Consider the following 17106-nt stretch of genomic DNA (forward strand, 5'->3'; position numbering starts at 1 on the left):
TTTAATTCCAGCACTGCCAAAAAAAAAAAAAAAAAACAATATTAAGCTTTCATCTTCAGAAACTAGAGGAAGTGCAATTAAAGTCAAAGTGTAAGACACTAAGTGCATAAAGACAAAAGCCCTCCAACTCAATTTTTCTGAAGTATTTTGGTAATTCCCTTTACTTTCTATATCAATTTTAAAATAATTATTTCACTTTCTACAAGAAAGGCCTGTCAGGATTTTTATTTGAGGGTGGTGGTAGTAGTACAGCAATAGCTTCTTGAGCTATTATGCATATACCAGACAATTCCACACAATTCACCCCTTTAAAGTATATCACACAATAGTTTTTAGTATGGTCACAGAGTTCTGCAATTGACACCACAATCAATTATAGAACATTTTTATCACCTGCCCCTAGCCCCCAAACCAAAACCCATAACCATTAGCACCTTTTTTCCCTAACCCCAATCACTAAACAGCCATTGATCTACTTTAGGATTCCAGATTTGCCTTTTCTGACATCGTATATAAATGGGATCATATAACATGTGGTCTATTACATCCAGATTCTTTCACTTAGTATAATGTTTTTAAGGTTCACCCATGACAGCATATAGCAGTACTTCACTCCTTTTTTATTGCCTGTTTTTCAAGACTTAAAATGATGCTACATAGAGTCCAGACCCATTTAACCATCATTCCAATGCATCTGGTCAGTTCATTTTCAAAAAAGGTGCCAACATAACTCACAAGGAAGGGACAGTCTTTTCAGCAAATGATGCCAGAACAATTAAAAATAAAACCTCCACCCTCACCTCAAACTAAAACTAAGATTAATTTAATGTACATTACAGACCTAAATGTAAAAATTAAGAAGCTTTAAGAAGAAAATGTAGGATAAAATCTTTACAATCTTAGAGGTAAATATCTTAGACATGCACAAAAATAATTGACCTTGGGAAAATGAAAAGTGAACTTTATTAACATTTCTGATCTTCAAAGGATACTTTAAAAAAAATGGTACAGGGCTGGGGTTGTAGTTCAGTGGTAGAGCGCTTGCCTCACACTGTGAAGCACTGGGTTCGATCTTCAACACCACATAAAAATAAGTACAAGATATTGTGTCCCTCTACAACTAAAAAATATTTTTTAAAAAAAGTATCAAAAAAATACAGACTGGAGAAAATAATTATAATACATACATCTAATAAGGGACTTACATGAAAAATACATTAAAAATTCTTATCAGAAAATGAAATAAAATTTTTAAAAATGAGAAGGCTTGAGGCATTCCACAAAAGAATATGTACAAATGGCTATATGAAAAATCATCAGGAAAATGCAAATGAAAACTTTAATAATAACATTTCACATCTATTAGAATGGCTTAAAAAATTACATATAGCCAGGAATTGTGGTGCATGCCTGTAATCCCAGCAATCTAGGAGGCTGAGGCAGGAGGACTGCAAGTTCAAGGCCAGCCTCAGCAACTAAGCAAGGCCCTAAGCAACTGTCTCAAAATAAAAAATAAAAAGGGCTGGGGATGTGGCTCGGTGGTTATGTACCCCTAGGTTCAATCTTTAGTACCAAATATATATGTATAAAACATATAGATGATAAACATTTCTAAGAATATGGATCAACTGGAACCATTATATACTGGTGGTAGCAGTGCACAATTTTTTTATACAGCTAAAATAGCAAAGGAGATAGTAACATAAGTAGGAGATATTATCATATGATCCAGCAATTCTACTTCTAGGTATTTATTCAAGAGAAATAAAGACATGCCCACCAAAAGAGTACATGAATGTTTGGAGCAGCTTTGGTCATACCAGCTCAAAACTGGAAACAAATCAAATGTTTTTCAACTGGAAAATGAACAAACACATTTGGGTGTATTTATATCACAGTATATTACTCAGCCTTAAGGAGGAATGAACTATTTTTAGATGTAACATGGATGAATCTGAAATCTTATGCTGATCAAAAGTCAGACACAAACATACTGTATGGCTCCATTTATATGAACTTCTAGAACAGACCAATCTATAGTGACAGTAAGCAGATAAATGGTTGCACAGGAAGGAATGGATGAGTAGTAGCTTCAGAGGGGCATGAGAGAATTTCTTAGAGTGACAGAAATGTTCTAAATCTTGATTGTCACACATGGGTAAACATTTGGCCAAATCATACTGAATAAATGAATCATACAATTAAAATGTATATGCACTGAGGTAAAGTATACATTAAAAAATTTAAGTTAAAAGTTAGGATGTTCTAATTAGAAAATCAAGTATACTGTATATTGGTAAAATATTTTGGTATTAAGTTCTTGCTTTAAAAACATTTATAATATGCATCTTTCTAGATTTTGCTCAATTTAACACAGACAGAATTCAATATAAAGAAGACAAAACATCCATGAGAAAACTGTCAGAAGAAAGTTGCTTAACTTGCTTTGGAAGTGTAAAGCCTATAGTATAATGCTGAATCTTTGTTTATGCATTAAAATAATAGAAAATTAGGCTGAACGAGCAGAAGAGAATTCACTCTATTCCGCAGTGTGCTTTTTTTTTTTTTTTTTTGGTGGTGCTGGGGATTAAACCCAGGGCATTGTGCATGTTAGGCAAGCACTGTACCACTGAGCTATACCCCAGTACCTTAGTGTGCATATTTTCCTTCAGCAACCATAGTGTTTCTGGTCTACCTAAGTAGTTTTTAGACACTAAGTTTTATATAGTATTAAGCTAATTTCCGTTATTATATTATATTATATTGTGATCCTCCTCCTCTAGAATAACCAACAACTATGTCTCATATTTCTTTTGTACTGTCCCAAGTGCAGAGGACAACAGATATTCTGACCCCAATTATCTGAATTTACAAGTATGCTGCAAAAATGAAAAAGGAGTAAAGCTCTATTTTAACCAGGTAGCCTACTTAGCTTAGACAAAGCAACCAGAATTATGCTCAACATAATTGAAAAGACCCTGATGTGAAAAAAGTCCCTAATGTCTACAGTTAAAGACATTAAAAAATAATACACAACATACAGATTGAATAGGAAATGTTAAATAGATGTAGAATGGAAAAAGATATCTAGGGGTTGTGGCAGGAAGGTTTGTGGTCATGGTAGAAGGTCAAGATTCAAAAGAAAAAAAAAGTATTATAGTACTTTTGATGCCTATCTTTAAGGAGGTTTAGAGGTACAGCAAATGAAATGAGGCAATGGTGGTGATCCCTCTCTCTTTGTAGTGCTAGGGATCATCCAGAGCCTCACATGTGCTAGGCAAATGCTGGACCATAGAACTATATCCTCAGCCCATGATCCCTGTCTAAAATTGATATATTTAAGAAGTTAGTAACAAAAAAAAGGGGAAGAGTATTTATTACTTTGCCATACAGCAAATCACTTGACAGAATTATTTTATATATTTAAATAACATCATTACCTTCTGATTGATGTATCAGTATATTATTAGTCATTTAACTGTTAATAACATTTAGTATAACATGGACTATCTCACCATATCCAGCACAGATCTAAATTAATTAAAAAATTTTTTTTTCCTGTTCCAGATTATGTAAGAAGACCCAAAGGAAAATAAAAACAGAACAAAGTTAGAGGGGAAAAAAAAAAAAAAAGCAAGGACAGCCTTAATTCTGGTACCATACAAATGTGGGACAGTAAATGAGTGATCCCTAAGAATTTGCTAAGAGTTTTTGGGGTGGACGGTGGCCCACAGAATCCTCTTGGAAATGTCGCAGATTCATGCAAAGAAGATTAAAGAAGCTTTAAAAGAACCCCAGAAGTTATGATGCATTTGGAGTTAACAATAGGAAATGTCTGGGAATAACAATAGCTTCCTCTGATTTGGACAGCTGCCATGGTCTAACCAGTGGCAACTATGGCAATTTTGGGGCAAGAGATAACCTTGAAAAAATAATCAGTTTGAAACCTGAAGCTCATATAGCTTTTAAGCACTGTAATAGGTTAGATCAGGATTATTTTGTGTTTATCTTCCATGAAACAGTACAATAGTACAATTTTACCTTTGGATTCTTGCCCTCTTTGGCCAATAATGCCCGAAGTCTTTCTTGTGAAGGAGGTGCAATGAAGATAATATATGGTTTCAAATCTGAATTCCGGAGGGTCTTCAAAGACTGCATAAGAAAAGATATATGGATTTTTAAAATTATTTTCATCATTGAACTATTTCTTGATAATATACTTGGAACATAATAATGTCATTTAAAAAAACACTGCTGATAAGTATTTTGAAACATCCTCATAACAAACAATTCACAGTATTTTAAAAAAATATTTACTCTTAAGCTTTAGGTGGACACAATACCTTTATTTTACATTTATATGGTGCTGAGGATCAAACCCAGTGCCTCGTGCATGCTAGGCGAGCCACAACCCCAACCCCCAATTCACAGTATTTTAAGATTATTAAGAATATACTACATGACTATACATTCTTATATACTGTTAGCTTGCTCTTTTTTGTTTTTGTAATGAAATATAATTGAATGACACTGAAGGACACAACCATGTGATGCTAAAATATCTTGCTAAGACTGCCTAGAAATTATAATAACCAAATTAAAAATCCATTTTGGAGGAATTAGATTCAAGGCAATTGTTTTTTCTATGTGCTAGGCACTAAATACAAATAATATTAGAGAGAAAATTTCAAATATATATGTTAAAGAAAATTCTGGGAAAGAATATCCAAGAAAAAAGCAGACTGTTTAAATGGAAATTTTCATTTTGTTTTTACCACTGCATCACTGTGTATTCTCCACTGAAGAATTCTACAAAAATGGAGATGATAGACACATTAAGATAATAGGCTTAACTATTCTGAGTTCCTTGGTAAAACCTGTTAGCCCAAATAATACAAAGAATTCTGAAGGAATTTAGTAAAAAAACTTCTTCTTTTACTTCTCTTAAATCAAATGTTCATAATTGAAATAGTACTGCCTTAGTGCCTTTGTCCACTAAAGAACAAAGAAAATCTAATTACTATTTTAGGGTAGCCATTTTAGAGTCAATTCTCCTCCATGTACAACTCTTTAAGACTTTAGGATGCCCTATAGAGTAGAAGGATTCATTATCTTCTAGCTGAGAGGCTACCCCATCCTGGTGGATTCTCTAAGTGTCCTGCTGTCCTCCACCCCCACTTTGGCTCCTGCTCCTGTAGCAGTGCCCCCCACCCCACCCTCTTGCTCTTCCCTGACTTGGGGCAGCTGTGGCCATGGCTAGAGAGTGCTGGCACCCACTCAGATGTGCTGGGGATACCAACACTACACATACATCATTCTCCTGGCCGTTGCTTGGTTCTTCAAGCAGAATCCCAACGAGCTTATAATCACCTGGATCCTGTGGGTGCACAACCAGGGGGCCCAGATCCGTCCCTGAATTCCAGAGGGCTGGAACTGCTGGGTGACCTAATCTATGACACCATCTTCAATTACCACTGTAAGACGCTGTGAAGCAGCTGCGAGATGTTGTTTACCTGGCTGCTGAAGGTCTGGTGCCAGCTGGGAACCCTTGCTGCACTTTGCAGCCACTAAGCTGCCCTTCTGTCCCTGGACTATCTGAAAGGAGGGCATCCAGCTGGTGCACAAGCTGGATATGTTTGACTGGAGCTACTGCAAGCCTCCCTCACCTCCTGCATCCAAGCATGCAGCGCCAGAGGACGTGCCCTTCACCCAGGCATGCAGCAGTGCCAACTGACAGCAGCACCCTTGGAGCTGTGGCTCTCACTGGTCAGCCTGCTGGTCCCGGGCATGAGAATGCTAGAGGCTGTGATGGAAATCCAGACCATCACTGATAGTGGGCTTGTTCTGGTTGCAGAGCTAGCCAGGCTGTCCTAAGATCATGCTGGGGCCCAACCTCACACATAAGGACCTCAAGGGCTACTCAGCCATGGGGTGCCCAGGAGCTGTACAATCAAGTACAGCCAAAGCCAACCAATCTATGGGCTAGGAGAGGAGCAGTTCCTCTTCACCCCACTATTCTAACCAGGCCTGTGGAGAGGAGCCATTCATGTGCTACAACCAGTCCCTTCCTGCTGACAGAGGACACCCAGTGTTCCCAGTGGGCGGGGTGGGAGGCCAGACTCTAGAATAGAGATGCTTTCAGCCAAGAATTCAGGGGAGGTAAGAAAGGAGCCTGGGATATTGTAAGGGAGACAGAAGCCTTGGCCTGTGTCTTCTCCATTATCTTAAGCACTCTTACATCATGTTTAGGGATGCCAAAAGAAAGGGATGTCCTTGTCCCCAGCCACTTCCATGGACAACAGTGACCACAGCCATGGAGGGAGTGAGCCATAAATGCAGTCTCTTGTCCAGTTGGGTTCTGGAGCAGGTGGTTGGGCACAGCAGTGCATCCACCCCTCTACCACTTGAGCCCCAAAGCACTAAAGGGCAAGTGGAAAACCTATGGCCCACAAGTACATCTTAAGTTTTTACTTTTTTAAAAAAATGTTTTAGATGCAATATTTTTACTTAATATTTTAGATGAAGCATATGCGAAACTTTGATTTTAGTGAGGTCTTTATCCTTTGTAATGGCTTTCTCTCAAGGTCGTGTTTTTCTTTAACTGTCTTGTAATGCTTCCCTTTTAATGTGTGCTTTGCTGAATGCCCCTCAAGGAGGGGCTGTTAGCCTCTCTAGATGGGTCTGGTTTCTCTTATTTGAACATGTGGCATCAGGCCAGTGTCTGAGGTTGGATTTAGGGTACCTGAGCCAAAATGACAGTTTTGTTGACAGACAACTCTGTTTCTGCTTTCACAGGCACCCATAAAATGGCAGATATATTACCTCAGAAAGTGCACAAACATGATACAGGATTAGGGCCTACTTTTTCTCCTAATAAGTACAGGGTCTCTGGTCTAATGCTTAGGTTTTTGATCCACTTTGAGTTGAGTTTTATGCAGGGTGAGAGATAGGGGTTCAATTTCATTCTACCACATATGAATTTCCAAAAATCCAAGCACCATTTGTTGAAGAGGCTATTTTTTTCTCCAATGTATGTTTCTGGCACCTTTGTCTAGTACACGGTAACTGTATTTATGTCTCTGTGCCTTCTATTTGGTTCCATTGGTCTTCATTTCTGTTTCTGTGCCAATACCATGCCATTTTTGTTACTGTGGCTCTGTAATATAGTTTATATCTGGTACTGTGATGCCTCTTGCATCACTCTTCTCACTAAGGATGGCTTTGGCTATTCTGGGCCTCTTACGTTTTCCAAATGAACTCCTAAAGCTCAAGAAGTACAATCAAGAATCAATAAATGGGGCTTGGGGTTGTGGCTCAGTGGTAGAGCGCTTGCCTAGCATGTGTGAGACACTGAGTTCAATTCTCAGCACCACATATAAATAAGTAAAATAAAGGTCCAAATAAAATAACACCAACTTTATTAAAAAAAAAAGACTATGTAGTGCCTAATCATAGGGAAATAAGTTTTAGGAAAAGATGAATGAGTGTTTTAAGTGCAAGATGAAGTGATTTAGAGTAAACATAAAATGGATTAAGGTAACTAAATTTAACTTAAGATACTACAAATACATTTTTGTTCATATCTCAATCTAAAATAAGAACAATTAGGAAATAAGTTTAACCACTGGGTTAGACAAAGGAAATGAAGGGAAGGGGGTGGGACAGGAAGGATAGTAGAATGAACTGGACATAACTTTTCTAGCCTTGTATTTGAATACATGACAAGGATAACTCTGCATTACCATAAGAATAGGATCCTAATTAGAATAAGTTATACTTCATGTAAATATAATATGCCAAAGTACATTCTATTGTCATGTATAACTAAAAAGAACAAATAAAATAAAATACAATAAAATAAAAAAGAAAACAAACCACTGTGTGGCCTCAGTTGACATGAGCAACAGATTCAATCACATTAAAGAAACTACGCTGATGCTGAATAGTCTAGAAAAAGTTAAAAAATTTCCATAGGACACAATCTTTAAAACCCAAAATTTCTAAAAATTTTAAAAATAGAAATCTAAGAAAAAAAAGAAATCTAAGAATCACTGATAATTTTAAATTTTTGCTTAGTCTGCCAAATAACAGACACTGACTGAAGTTTCATTATTTATATAAAACCTAACAGACACTGACTGAAGTTTCATTATTTACATAAAACCATTCATTGTGACACTTGTTATTACTTGAACAATGACCTTTAAATTTTCTACCTGTTGTCAAATCTGAATAGAAAAATAAAATTCTTTTATAATCTCTAAAACATTCAAAGTATTACCAGATGTTACTATATTTTAAGTTTCCAAAAACATAAACATATGTAAAGTGAACCTATTTGATTTTACATGCCAAGTTCAACATCCTAAGCCACAATTCTTGCCTCACCTGTGTACGAAGACTTAGAAGACATATTTTGCCAGAGTTGATCACTTGCCGTACAGAATCTATGCTGGTTCCATACAAATTTTTTTCAAATTCACCGTGCTCAATGAACTTTCCAGCTGCTATATCTGCCTCAAAGGCTTGCCGTGAAACAAAGTGGTAATCTCTACCGGCCACTTCATGGTCTCTCCTACTCCGAGTTGTATCTAGGTAAACAAAATTAGATAAGATAATAAGCATGGATAAGAATGAGGAGTGGGGATAAATACATCTAATCAAAAAGAATTTTTACTTTTTAACACAGATTAGGAATTAGTGAATTGAGGAAATATTATGAGCCCATGTGTTTAACATTGATCTTATTCCAGATTGAGACATGAACAAAAATGTGTTCATAGAATCTTAAGTTAAATTTAGTTACCTTGATTCATTTTATGTTTACTCTTTAAATAACTTCATCTTGCACTTAAAACACTCATTCATTTTTTCCTAAAACTTATTACCCTAGGATTAGGCATTATACAGTCTTGAAACACTTTAATTTTCAGAGATGAAGTCTTAATTTCTATCTTCACAATCAGTTTATAGAACTAGAAGCTGATTATGAAGAGGGAATTGTTCAGTGGTCCAAACTGAAATTCACTTAGAAAATAATTAACTATACTGTTAGGAAAATGTAAATTACTCAAGAACTATCTTTACTAAAAATATGCCACAATATTTTGTTAGGGGCTGGGTTGTAGCTCAGTGGTACGGCCCTTGCCTAGCATGTGTGTGGCCATGGATTTGATTCTCAGCACCACATATAAATAAATAAAGGTTTATTGACAAAAAAAAAAAAAAAAATTTATTAAAGTTCTTCTTTCATTGACATTATTTCAATTAAAATAAATGTAAATTTGCCCAGTTAGGTCCTGAAGTGGTAAGCTGACAAGCACAGGGAAATGGAAATGTGGAAATGTGTCCAAACTTACGAGGAACTGCAGATGCAAATCGATCTTTTTCTTTGTTCATGAGCCTTTGACGTAATTCATTCTGGCCACAGTTCTGTGGACCAATCAAGATGATAGGTCTTTTCCTATTTGCTGGCTGATGATAAAGTGACATTTCTTCATAAGTTAAGATCTCCTCATTGTCATAATCTTTAGGAAAGAAAAAGTTAAGCCCTTCAGACAGAATTACTACACATCATAGAGATATGAATACCTATAGATCTTCCCCCCCAAATTGGAAAGAAGCACAATTTACTGTCCTTACAATGCTTAACTTTTTGCATTATGATAGAAACATGTGAGTGATATAATATCATGAGCATTTTCCCATGCTATTATATCCTTGCCAGGGTGCTATGAAAATAAATCAGATAAAAATATATTAATCCTTTTAGAAATTTTTACTGCTTCTTTCATACTGTGTTTGAATGTCTAATACAACTCAATTATACTAATCCTAACATAAAATCACCAGTTTGGAGTGAATACTTTGACAGAAGGTAGGGTGCCAGGGAATAAACTAAAGAAAATATCATTTTTGTAAAATGCAGAAACTAATACTCTACTTAAGGGGGTTGTTTTTAAAATCAGTCATAATGGATATGCTTATACAAACAGCAGGCACAGACAAACATTTAAATGTAGTGCTAGAATACTGTCCTACAGTTGTATAACTTGAAAACAAGTTAGACTTATGCTATACACACTTTCTACACTTATATCTACTTTATTCTAGAATACTAATGCAGAATCATGACTCAAGATGAGATACAAAATATCATGGGGTGGAGTAACATTTGTAAAGTCCATAACCCAAATGAAACGGAGCTAAAATGGTAAGAACAAAGGTAGACAACTAGCAGCCTGCCATGTCTTCACTCACAATACTTCACCTAACTAGGAAAGGGCATCAAACATGAAGTCAAACTTTTTTTTAGCTATAAATTCCATAGGGTCAGGGACCATCTTAGTCTTGCAAATGCTCAATACAGAGTTTGGCACAGGGTCAGTGCTCAAACTACATTTGTTTAAATTCCAGCTCAACTGTTTAAGCTGTAAGAATTTAAGCAGATCATTTTAATATATGAACTTGAATCTATCATCTGTAATCTCAAGGTATTTACTGTGAGAACTAAAAGCATACAGATAGATGCTGCCATGGAATAGAGTAGATATTACAAATGGTAGCTATTCATTAAAAATATTATTGGTATAATTATGAAGAACAAATGTAATTCCTTCCCTTCTCAAAATGCTTTCTCTATTTTGAGTTCCTTCTAACATGTACAACCAGACAACAGTTGCATTTTGATTTATACAGTTAGTTTATCTCTCTACAGGCTTCAGATTTACCAAGTTTTCCACGGTTTAATAGCTCTGAGAGATAGAACAGTTAATTTTACACTGTTTCAAAAAATTAAACAGATATTAATCACAACTATAGAGATAAGATAAAAAACTCAATAAGTTTTATTTTAGAAAAAAATTAAAGCTAACTGACTTTCAGGTTTAGTATAGTATGGAACAGTTTAGTAATCTGTAACATTTTATCTTCATTACTTTGATACTCCTAAAGATTTCACATTCTTGAGTTAATACGTCTTATAAATTGTTTAAGAAGGGGTGCTTTTATTATTTGCCTTGTTTCTAACATGAACCAAAGCACAGGTAGCAAATTCAAATGCCCATGAAGACCAATCAAGAAGATAATTAAACCGAAAATGAGAATGGGTTTTTAAAAAGCTAGGAATGATAGAGACTGTTGAACAAGACAGCAGGTTCTCAAATATAAGGATAGCAGCTATTATTCATGTCCAGTGATAATTGTCAATTAGGAATACAAGCCAGTGTTATTAGAGCTCTTGATTTTAAGAGAAGCTACAACTTCAACACTTTTTAATCTTAGCAACCAGTCAAAAAAAAAAAAAAAAAAAATTCCTGTGCTCCTGACTCAGCTAGCAAGTAACGGGCTCTGTGAAATGAGTTGCCTCTGGAATGTGTGCCATGAATGACAAAATATGTATTTTTCACTTCAGACATGTTTTGTAAGAATTAGTTATAAGCAAGCCATATTTTTAGAAAGAATTTAAGAAATTAAAAGAAACCATCAATATAACACCACATATGTTTAATATTACTTTACTTTTTATCAGTTTTTCCCAGAATTTAAAACATCATATTACTCACAGGACTCTAAAAGAAAATAATTTCTACTTAATGACTTTCTTAAGCACATGTTACATTTAGGGTCAATATAGGACTGGGGAAAAAAAACTCATTGAAAATACTATTTTAATTTCTTTCTAGCATTAGATTTAGACTCCTTTCAGATATAAACCCAGGTATACCTGAGAGTAGAACTTACCATCATTTTTATTGGCATTATATAAAACCTTTTTCCTTTTCTTTTTATTCTTCTTTGCACACCATAGTTTTCCTGTTGAGAAATCACAAGTGAGTGTAAATGTATGTTTTATCAAACAAAGGTACACATTTCAACCTGAAGAACTCAAACTTGTTTTTCATTTAAATTTATATACATTCAATACACTATTCATAGAACTATTTCCCAAAAGTATTTATAATTTTCCATTAATACACTACACAGAGATAATCTTTAATAACTTAAAATCTTTCTTTATCAATCTAATATAATATTTTGCCTCTTACATCATATTTCCCATGAATATATCTTTCTTGACAGTTCTGATATGCAGGTTTAAACATGGTTCCAGATGAAAACTCAAGACATCTCTTATTAATATCAAGTATAAACGTCTAACCTGACTTTTCTGGCTCCTTATCTTCTTCTATGGTTTGCTTCATGGCTTCCCTTTGCTGCTGAAAGCTTTTCCCTTAATAACAGAAGGAAAAAGCAGAAAGAGTAAGATATTTAAGATAAAAGGATAAAACTATTTTAAAATTTTTATTAGAAGTAATTCTTCGTGTGTGTGTGTGTTGTGTTATCCCTTGCAACTCCTTCTGCCACCCATTAGATTAGTAATGTTAGCTATCATATATAAGCCTCCAAATGTTAATCGTTTCAATACTGCTCAATCAGTCCTTGTATCTCACTAAATTATTATAACTATTATAAAAAGATAAATAATAAATCCACTTTAGAAAATGTAATTAGTTCAACTTCCAAAAAGTTTTCATTGAGCATTTAGTATGTAGTAAGTACTATGCTAGATCTTATAATGATTTTGGTCACTTAGGATTATCTCAAACATCAGTTCTAGGCATTAGCTTTCTAAAGTAATATGTGGGTATTCATCACGTTTTGATTCCAAGGCACAATCAACACGCCCTCTTGCATTTATTATTTGTAATCCCTCCTTGTGTTTGTATGTATGTAGACGTTAATAATTTTTACTTTTTATCTTTAAGTTACCAATGATACAAACAATGGAAAATGTATTTTCCTCATAAGATTAAGATTTTAGTATAGGAGTCTTTCAAGATGACTGACCTTCATCTTCTTTTCAGACCTATACCTGAAAATAATTTTTGGGGGGGAGGGGTGCTAAGGAATAAACTCAGATCCTTGTGCATGCTAAGCACATGCCCTACCACTAAGCTATACTCCCAGTCCCTTAAATGTTCTTTTAATACTATGTAGTTTCTATTATATTGCTGGTTACCTGGAACAAGCCCAGCTAGAGGCTGATTATCTTCATCCCCTTCCCTGTAGGCCTGCCACCAGTTTGGATCTTCTTGACTGATGATATGAAGTATGTCCCCTTTTTGAAACGACAGTCCTAACTCTCGACATGGAACATAAGGATCATCTGAGGGGTCATAGTCAAAATGAGCTTTAACATGGATCTAAGGATGGAAAATAAAAAATAAAGACAATAAGCTACAATAATAAAATGGCAACGAAAATATTTATCACAAATATAATTTAAATGTTAAAATGCTTTATCAGTGCACAGAAATGAGCTGAAAGAAGGGTATTTCGTTAAGTAGCAGTATTTTGGGGCTTAATTTGCTGGGCTCATCTGTTGTTTTCTCTCTGTGGATTGCGAATATGTAAAGAGTGTCTAAACTACATTACTGTTCGCAGCTAAAAAGCTAGGGTGCAAAGGTGCCTTAGAAAGCTTGAGAAGCTGAAGAAATGTAACAGAAATTGTCTGACCTGTGAGAACAATGAGACTTCAATAAAGTGTGCAATTTCTAAACCACTGCTTCTCAGTAAACGTAGACTCTAATCTCACTATACCTCTCATATGAACAAGTGTTGGTTTCCCTGGGGCTGTTGTAAGCCTCGCTCCCACTTTCAGTGCAACTGCACCTTAATCTCTCAGCACTTCTTCGAAAGGTTAATGAAACAAACACTCCAAACTGCTAAAATTATCTATGATTATAATCAATACCTGTTTGAATACTAAGTAGGATTGAAATATTATTGAAAGTACAAGTTATAATTTTTGCTAACATGCTTTTTGCATATCAGAATAAATCAAAGAATTGTGCCATGTTATTTTGCATGAGAGGTAATTAAGAACTCACATTAACTTTATGGAAATGTAAGCTATTTCCTATGCCATTTTTTCCCTATGCTTCCGTAAAATATAACAAAGTATTCTTACTTCTAAGGAGGCATAACGGTATTAATATTCTCTTTAATTTCTAATTTCTGCCTAACCTGAAAATGTTATATTTCTAAAATCTGTAAAAATGTATCTTCATCTAATGAAATTTAACCCTATATAAAATGAGTGTTTCTGATCTAGAAAGGTTAAACTACAAGTTCTGAGTTCAGTAAGCCAAGCAATATATCAATAGCCTATAATTCTGAGTCCATTTCTATCCAGGTGCTATTTGACTTTTCCTGAATCTTTTACCCTTACCATCACTGTGGTTGTATACCATAAAGATAATACTGGTCTGCCTCAAAAATCACTTTAATGATGATAGTATAGTATCTTTTAAGCACATGAAACACTGACAAAATTAACTTCTCTCAATCAATGATAACAGACTATATGAAATTTAATAAAATACCTTTTAGCCAGGTATGGTGGTTCACACCTGTAATCCCTACAACTGGGGAGACTAAGGTAGAAAGATGACAAGTTCAAGACCAGACTTAGCGGACCTTATCTCAAAATAAAAATAAAAGGGCTTAGGATGTAGCTCAGTGGTGGAATGGGTCCAATCCCCAATGTATCAAAACAAACACTTTTTTTTTTTTTGTACCAGTAATTGAACCAAGAGGCATTTAACCACCGAACCACATCCCCAGCCCTTTTCATTTTTTATTTTGAGGATCTTGCTAAATTGTTTAGGGCCTCACTAAGTTGCTGAGGATGGCCTCGAACTTGTGATCTTCTGGCCTCAGCCTCCTGATTTGCTGGGATGATAGGCATATGCCACCATGCTTGACACAAACACTTTCTAAGCCATAAAGATAGACACATACATATATGTATATCTGCATTATATAGAGCCTAGAATCTTAATGAAAAGCAACAGCCTCTATTGGCTAAACTGTGTTGTTAGAATGTATGCATATATGAATAAGTAACAAGTCCCAACATCATGTACAAATATAATACACCAGTAAAAAATAATTGGGAGGGGGGATATTCTCTTTTAGAAATTTGGTTTGAGGTATCAGATACAGAATATCTCTTAACTATAAAAAAGTTATTAACTAGTATAAATAAGAGATGAGGAACACTCTGAATATGCAAAAAGCAACACTGAGAAAAAAATGTAAAACAGCTAACAAGTAGAACGTAAATATTGGTCTGCTTTTGATAGTAACTTTTCATTGATATATTTTTACAAGTATAAAAAAAATAAAAATGATCCTAAGTATAGACAGCACAATACATTTTCATAAATGGAACACATGTATAATCAACACCTAATTCAAGAACCAGAATATCACCAGCATCACAGAAGTCCCCACCTTCTTTCACTTGTGTCATGGAGTCACTATTTACCTTATCCTCTCCAAGGGTAAACACCATCCTAATTTCTAGGAACACTGATTTCCTTATATTTTATTTCACATGAATGAAATGGTATGTAGTCTTGGGTCAAATATGGTTAAGATATCTTGCCCAATTTGATAGTATGCTGCTGGCATCTAACTATAGCCCCAAGGAGCCTTTTCTTGATGTGAAAACATTATAGAGTTTTCTTGAACACTTTATCAATCAGTACAAAAATGAATTTTAGAAAGTTATGTGGATTAGTAGTGAACTGAAACACAGTTGGGGGCTGGGGATATAGCTCATTTGGTAGTGTTTGCCTTGCATGCACAAGGCACTAGGTTCAATCCTCAGCACCATTAAAAAAAAAAAAAAAAGGAAACATAGTTGGGAGATTTATTAAAAAGAGTATATATACAAAATTATAATCTTGACATGAGAAAAGTATCTTATAAGTAGAATGATCTAGAGAGATGCATTTAAAAAAAATTGCTGGAGTGCCATCCCTGTCAATTACTAATGCTTTTAAAATTTGTTTAAATAGTTACCTATTAGCCAAAAAAAGCATCACTGAAGTAGTGGAGGGATCATTTTTTGGTTGTTGTAGATGGACAGTATGCCTTTGTTTGCTCTTTCTTTTTTTTTTTTTTTCAGTTGTAGATGGACAGCATGCCTTTATTTTATTTGTTTATTTTTATGCATTGCTAAGAATTGAACCCAGTGCTAGGCAAGTGCTCTGCCACTGAGCCACAACCCTAGCCCTAGAGGGTGCATTTTAATCAAGCTTTTCAAAGATCTATCAAATTGGACTAGTGGTCAGCCTGACTGAGAATTTATCAAATCACTTTCTGAAAGCAGAAAGTGTTTTGCTAAGTATTTAGCAAAGTGTTTTGCCAGATCACCTGCCTGAGATTTTTATTAAAATGGTGAGTTCTTATGCCACACTTTAGACTTTTAGATTCTGCATTTTCATCAGATTCCTGGGATAACTGTTAGGTAAAGAAATCTTTGAGAATTTCCACCCTAAGAGAAATAAAAAGACCAGTGAAGAGAGAACACCTAGGTTTATAACCTTTGCCACAGGTCAACAAAATCTCCCAGATACTTTTCCACTTATTCCTGCATAAGCAGTTCTCATCCTGACTATCCTGATTTAAATGGATTGGCATGGAGTCCCTCTTTGTGTAGGATGGGAAGAGGGGTCCATAAAAATGTGCTTTGCTTATAAGACAAGTTTATCTAGTCACATCTAAAATGTACCCTAAAAATAAGAGCAAAAGCAACATTGAAAAATTAATAATAAATTCTTTAATATTTTTCCAAGCAAAATTTCAGGTCGGAGAAATATAACTATGTGAATGAGCTAAAGTCTAGATACTGCCTTAATATGTATTATATAATGTCTGCCTATATGTTTCACTGATAAAGTCTTGTCAGTTGTAGAAGTTATCTTCACCAATGGTCCCTGTTAGTTGCTTATTTTGTTTTCTATATAAAAAAGAACAAAGTCTTTTATAAATGAAGGAGAGAAGCTTTAGGGTCTAATAGTGCTGTGATAATTCCAGCACAGTGTGGCTGCTCAAAACAGTTTCTAAATAAAATGAAATCTTCTGTTTAAATTTCAAATTATAGAACTGTTTGTACAAAATTATCTCTGGCCCAACATTTTTCTTCTCCATTTTTTTAGTACCTATAAGCTGTTCACAGATGAAGTCTTAAATGATGAAATGGGAATAAAGGGATAAGGATTCATTAGTTTATTTACATCTTTCCTATGGGGC

At 34.8% G+C, this 17106-nt stretch overlaps 1 protein-coding gene and 1 pseudogene across 3 annotated transcripts in view; one reads left to right on the plus strand and one right to left on the minus strand.

The window, feature by feature from the left end:
- The window catches only part of Pals1 (protein associated with LIN7 1, MAGUK p55 family member), a 91457-nt gene that overhangs the window by 4610 nt on the left and 69741 nt on the right, over positions 1–17106 (minus strand). For all 3 annotated transcript variants that reach the window (XM_071607950.1, XM_027929499.3, XM_071607951.1), the window contains 6 exons: positions 13022–13205; positions 12161–12232; positions 11743–11814; positions 9360–9527; positions 8389–8591; positions 4042–4152 (listed from right to left, as the gene is read on the minus strand). In XM_071607950.1, coding sequence (XP_071464051.1) covers positions 4042–4152; positions 8389–8591; positions 9360–9527; positions 11743–11814; positions 12161–12232; positions 13022–13205 — 810 coding nt within the window. The remainder of the gene's footprint in view (positions 1–4041; positions 4153–8388; positions 8592–9359; positions 9528–11742; positions 11815–12160; positions 12233–13021; positions 13206–17106) is intronic.
- On the plus strand, positions 3520–7829 carry LOC139704699 (uncharacterized; annotated as a pseudogene).

Source organism: Marmota flaviventris, chromosome 2, assembly GCF_047511675.1.
Source record: "Marmota flaviventris isolate mMarFla1 chromosome 2, mMarFla1.hap1, whole genome shotgun sequence".
NCBI classification, from domain to species: domain Eukaryota; kingdom Metazoa; phylum Chordata; class Mammalia; order Rodentia; family Sciuridae; genus Marmota; species Marmota flaviventris.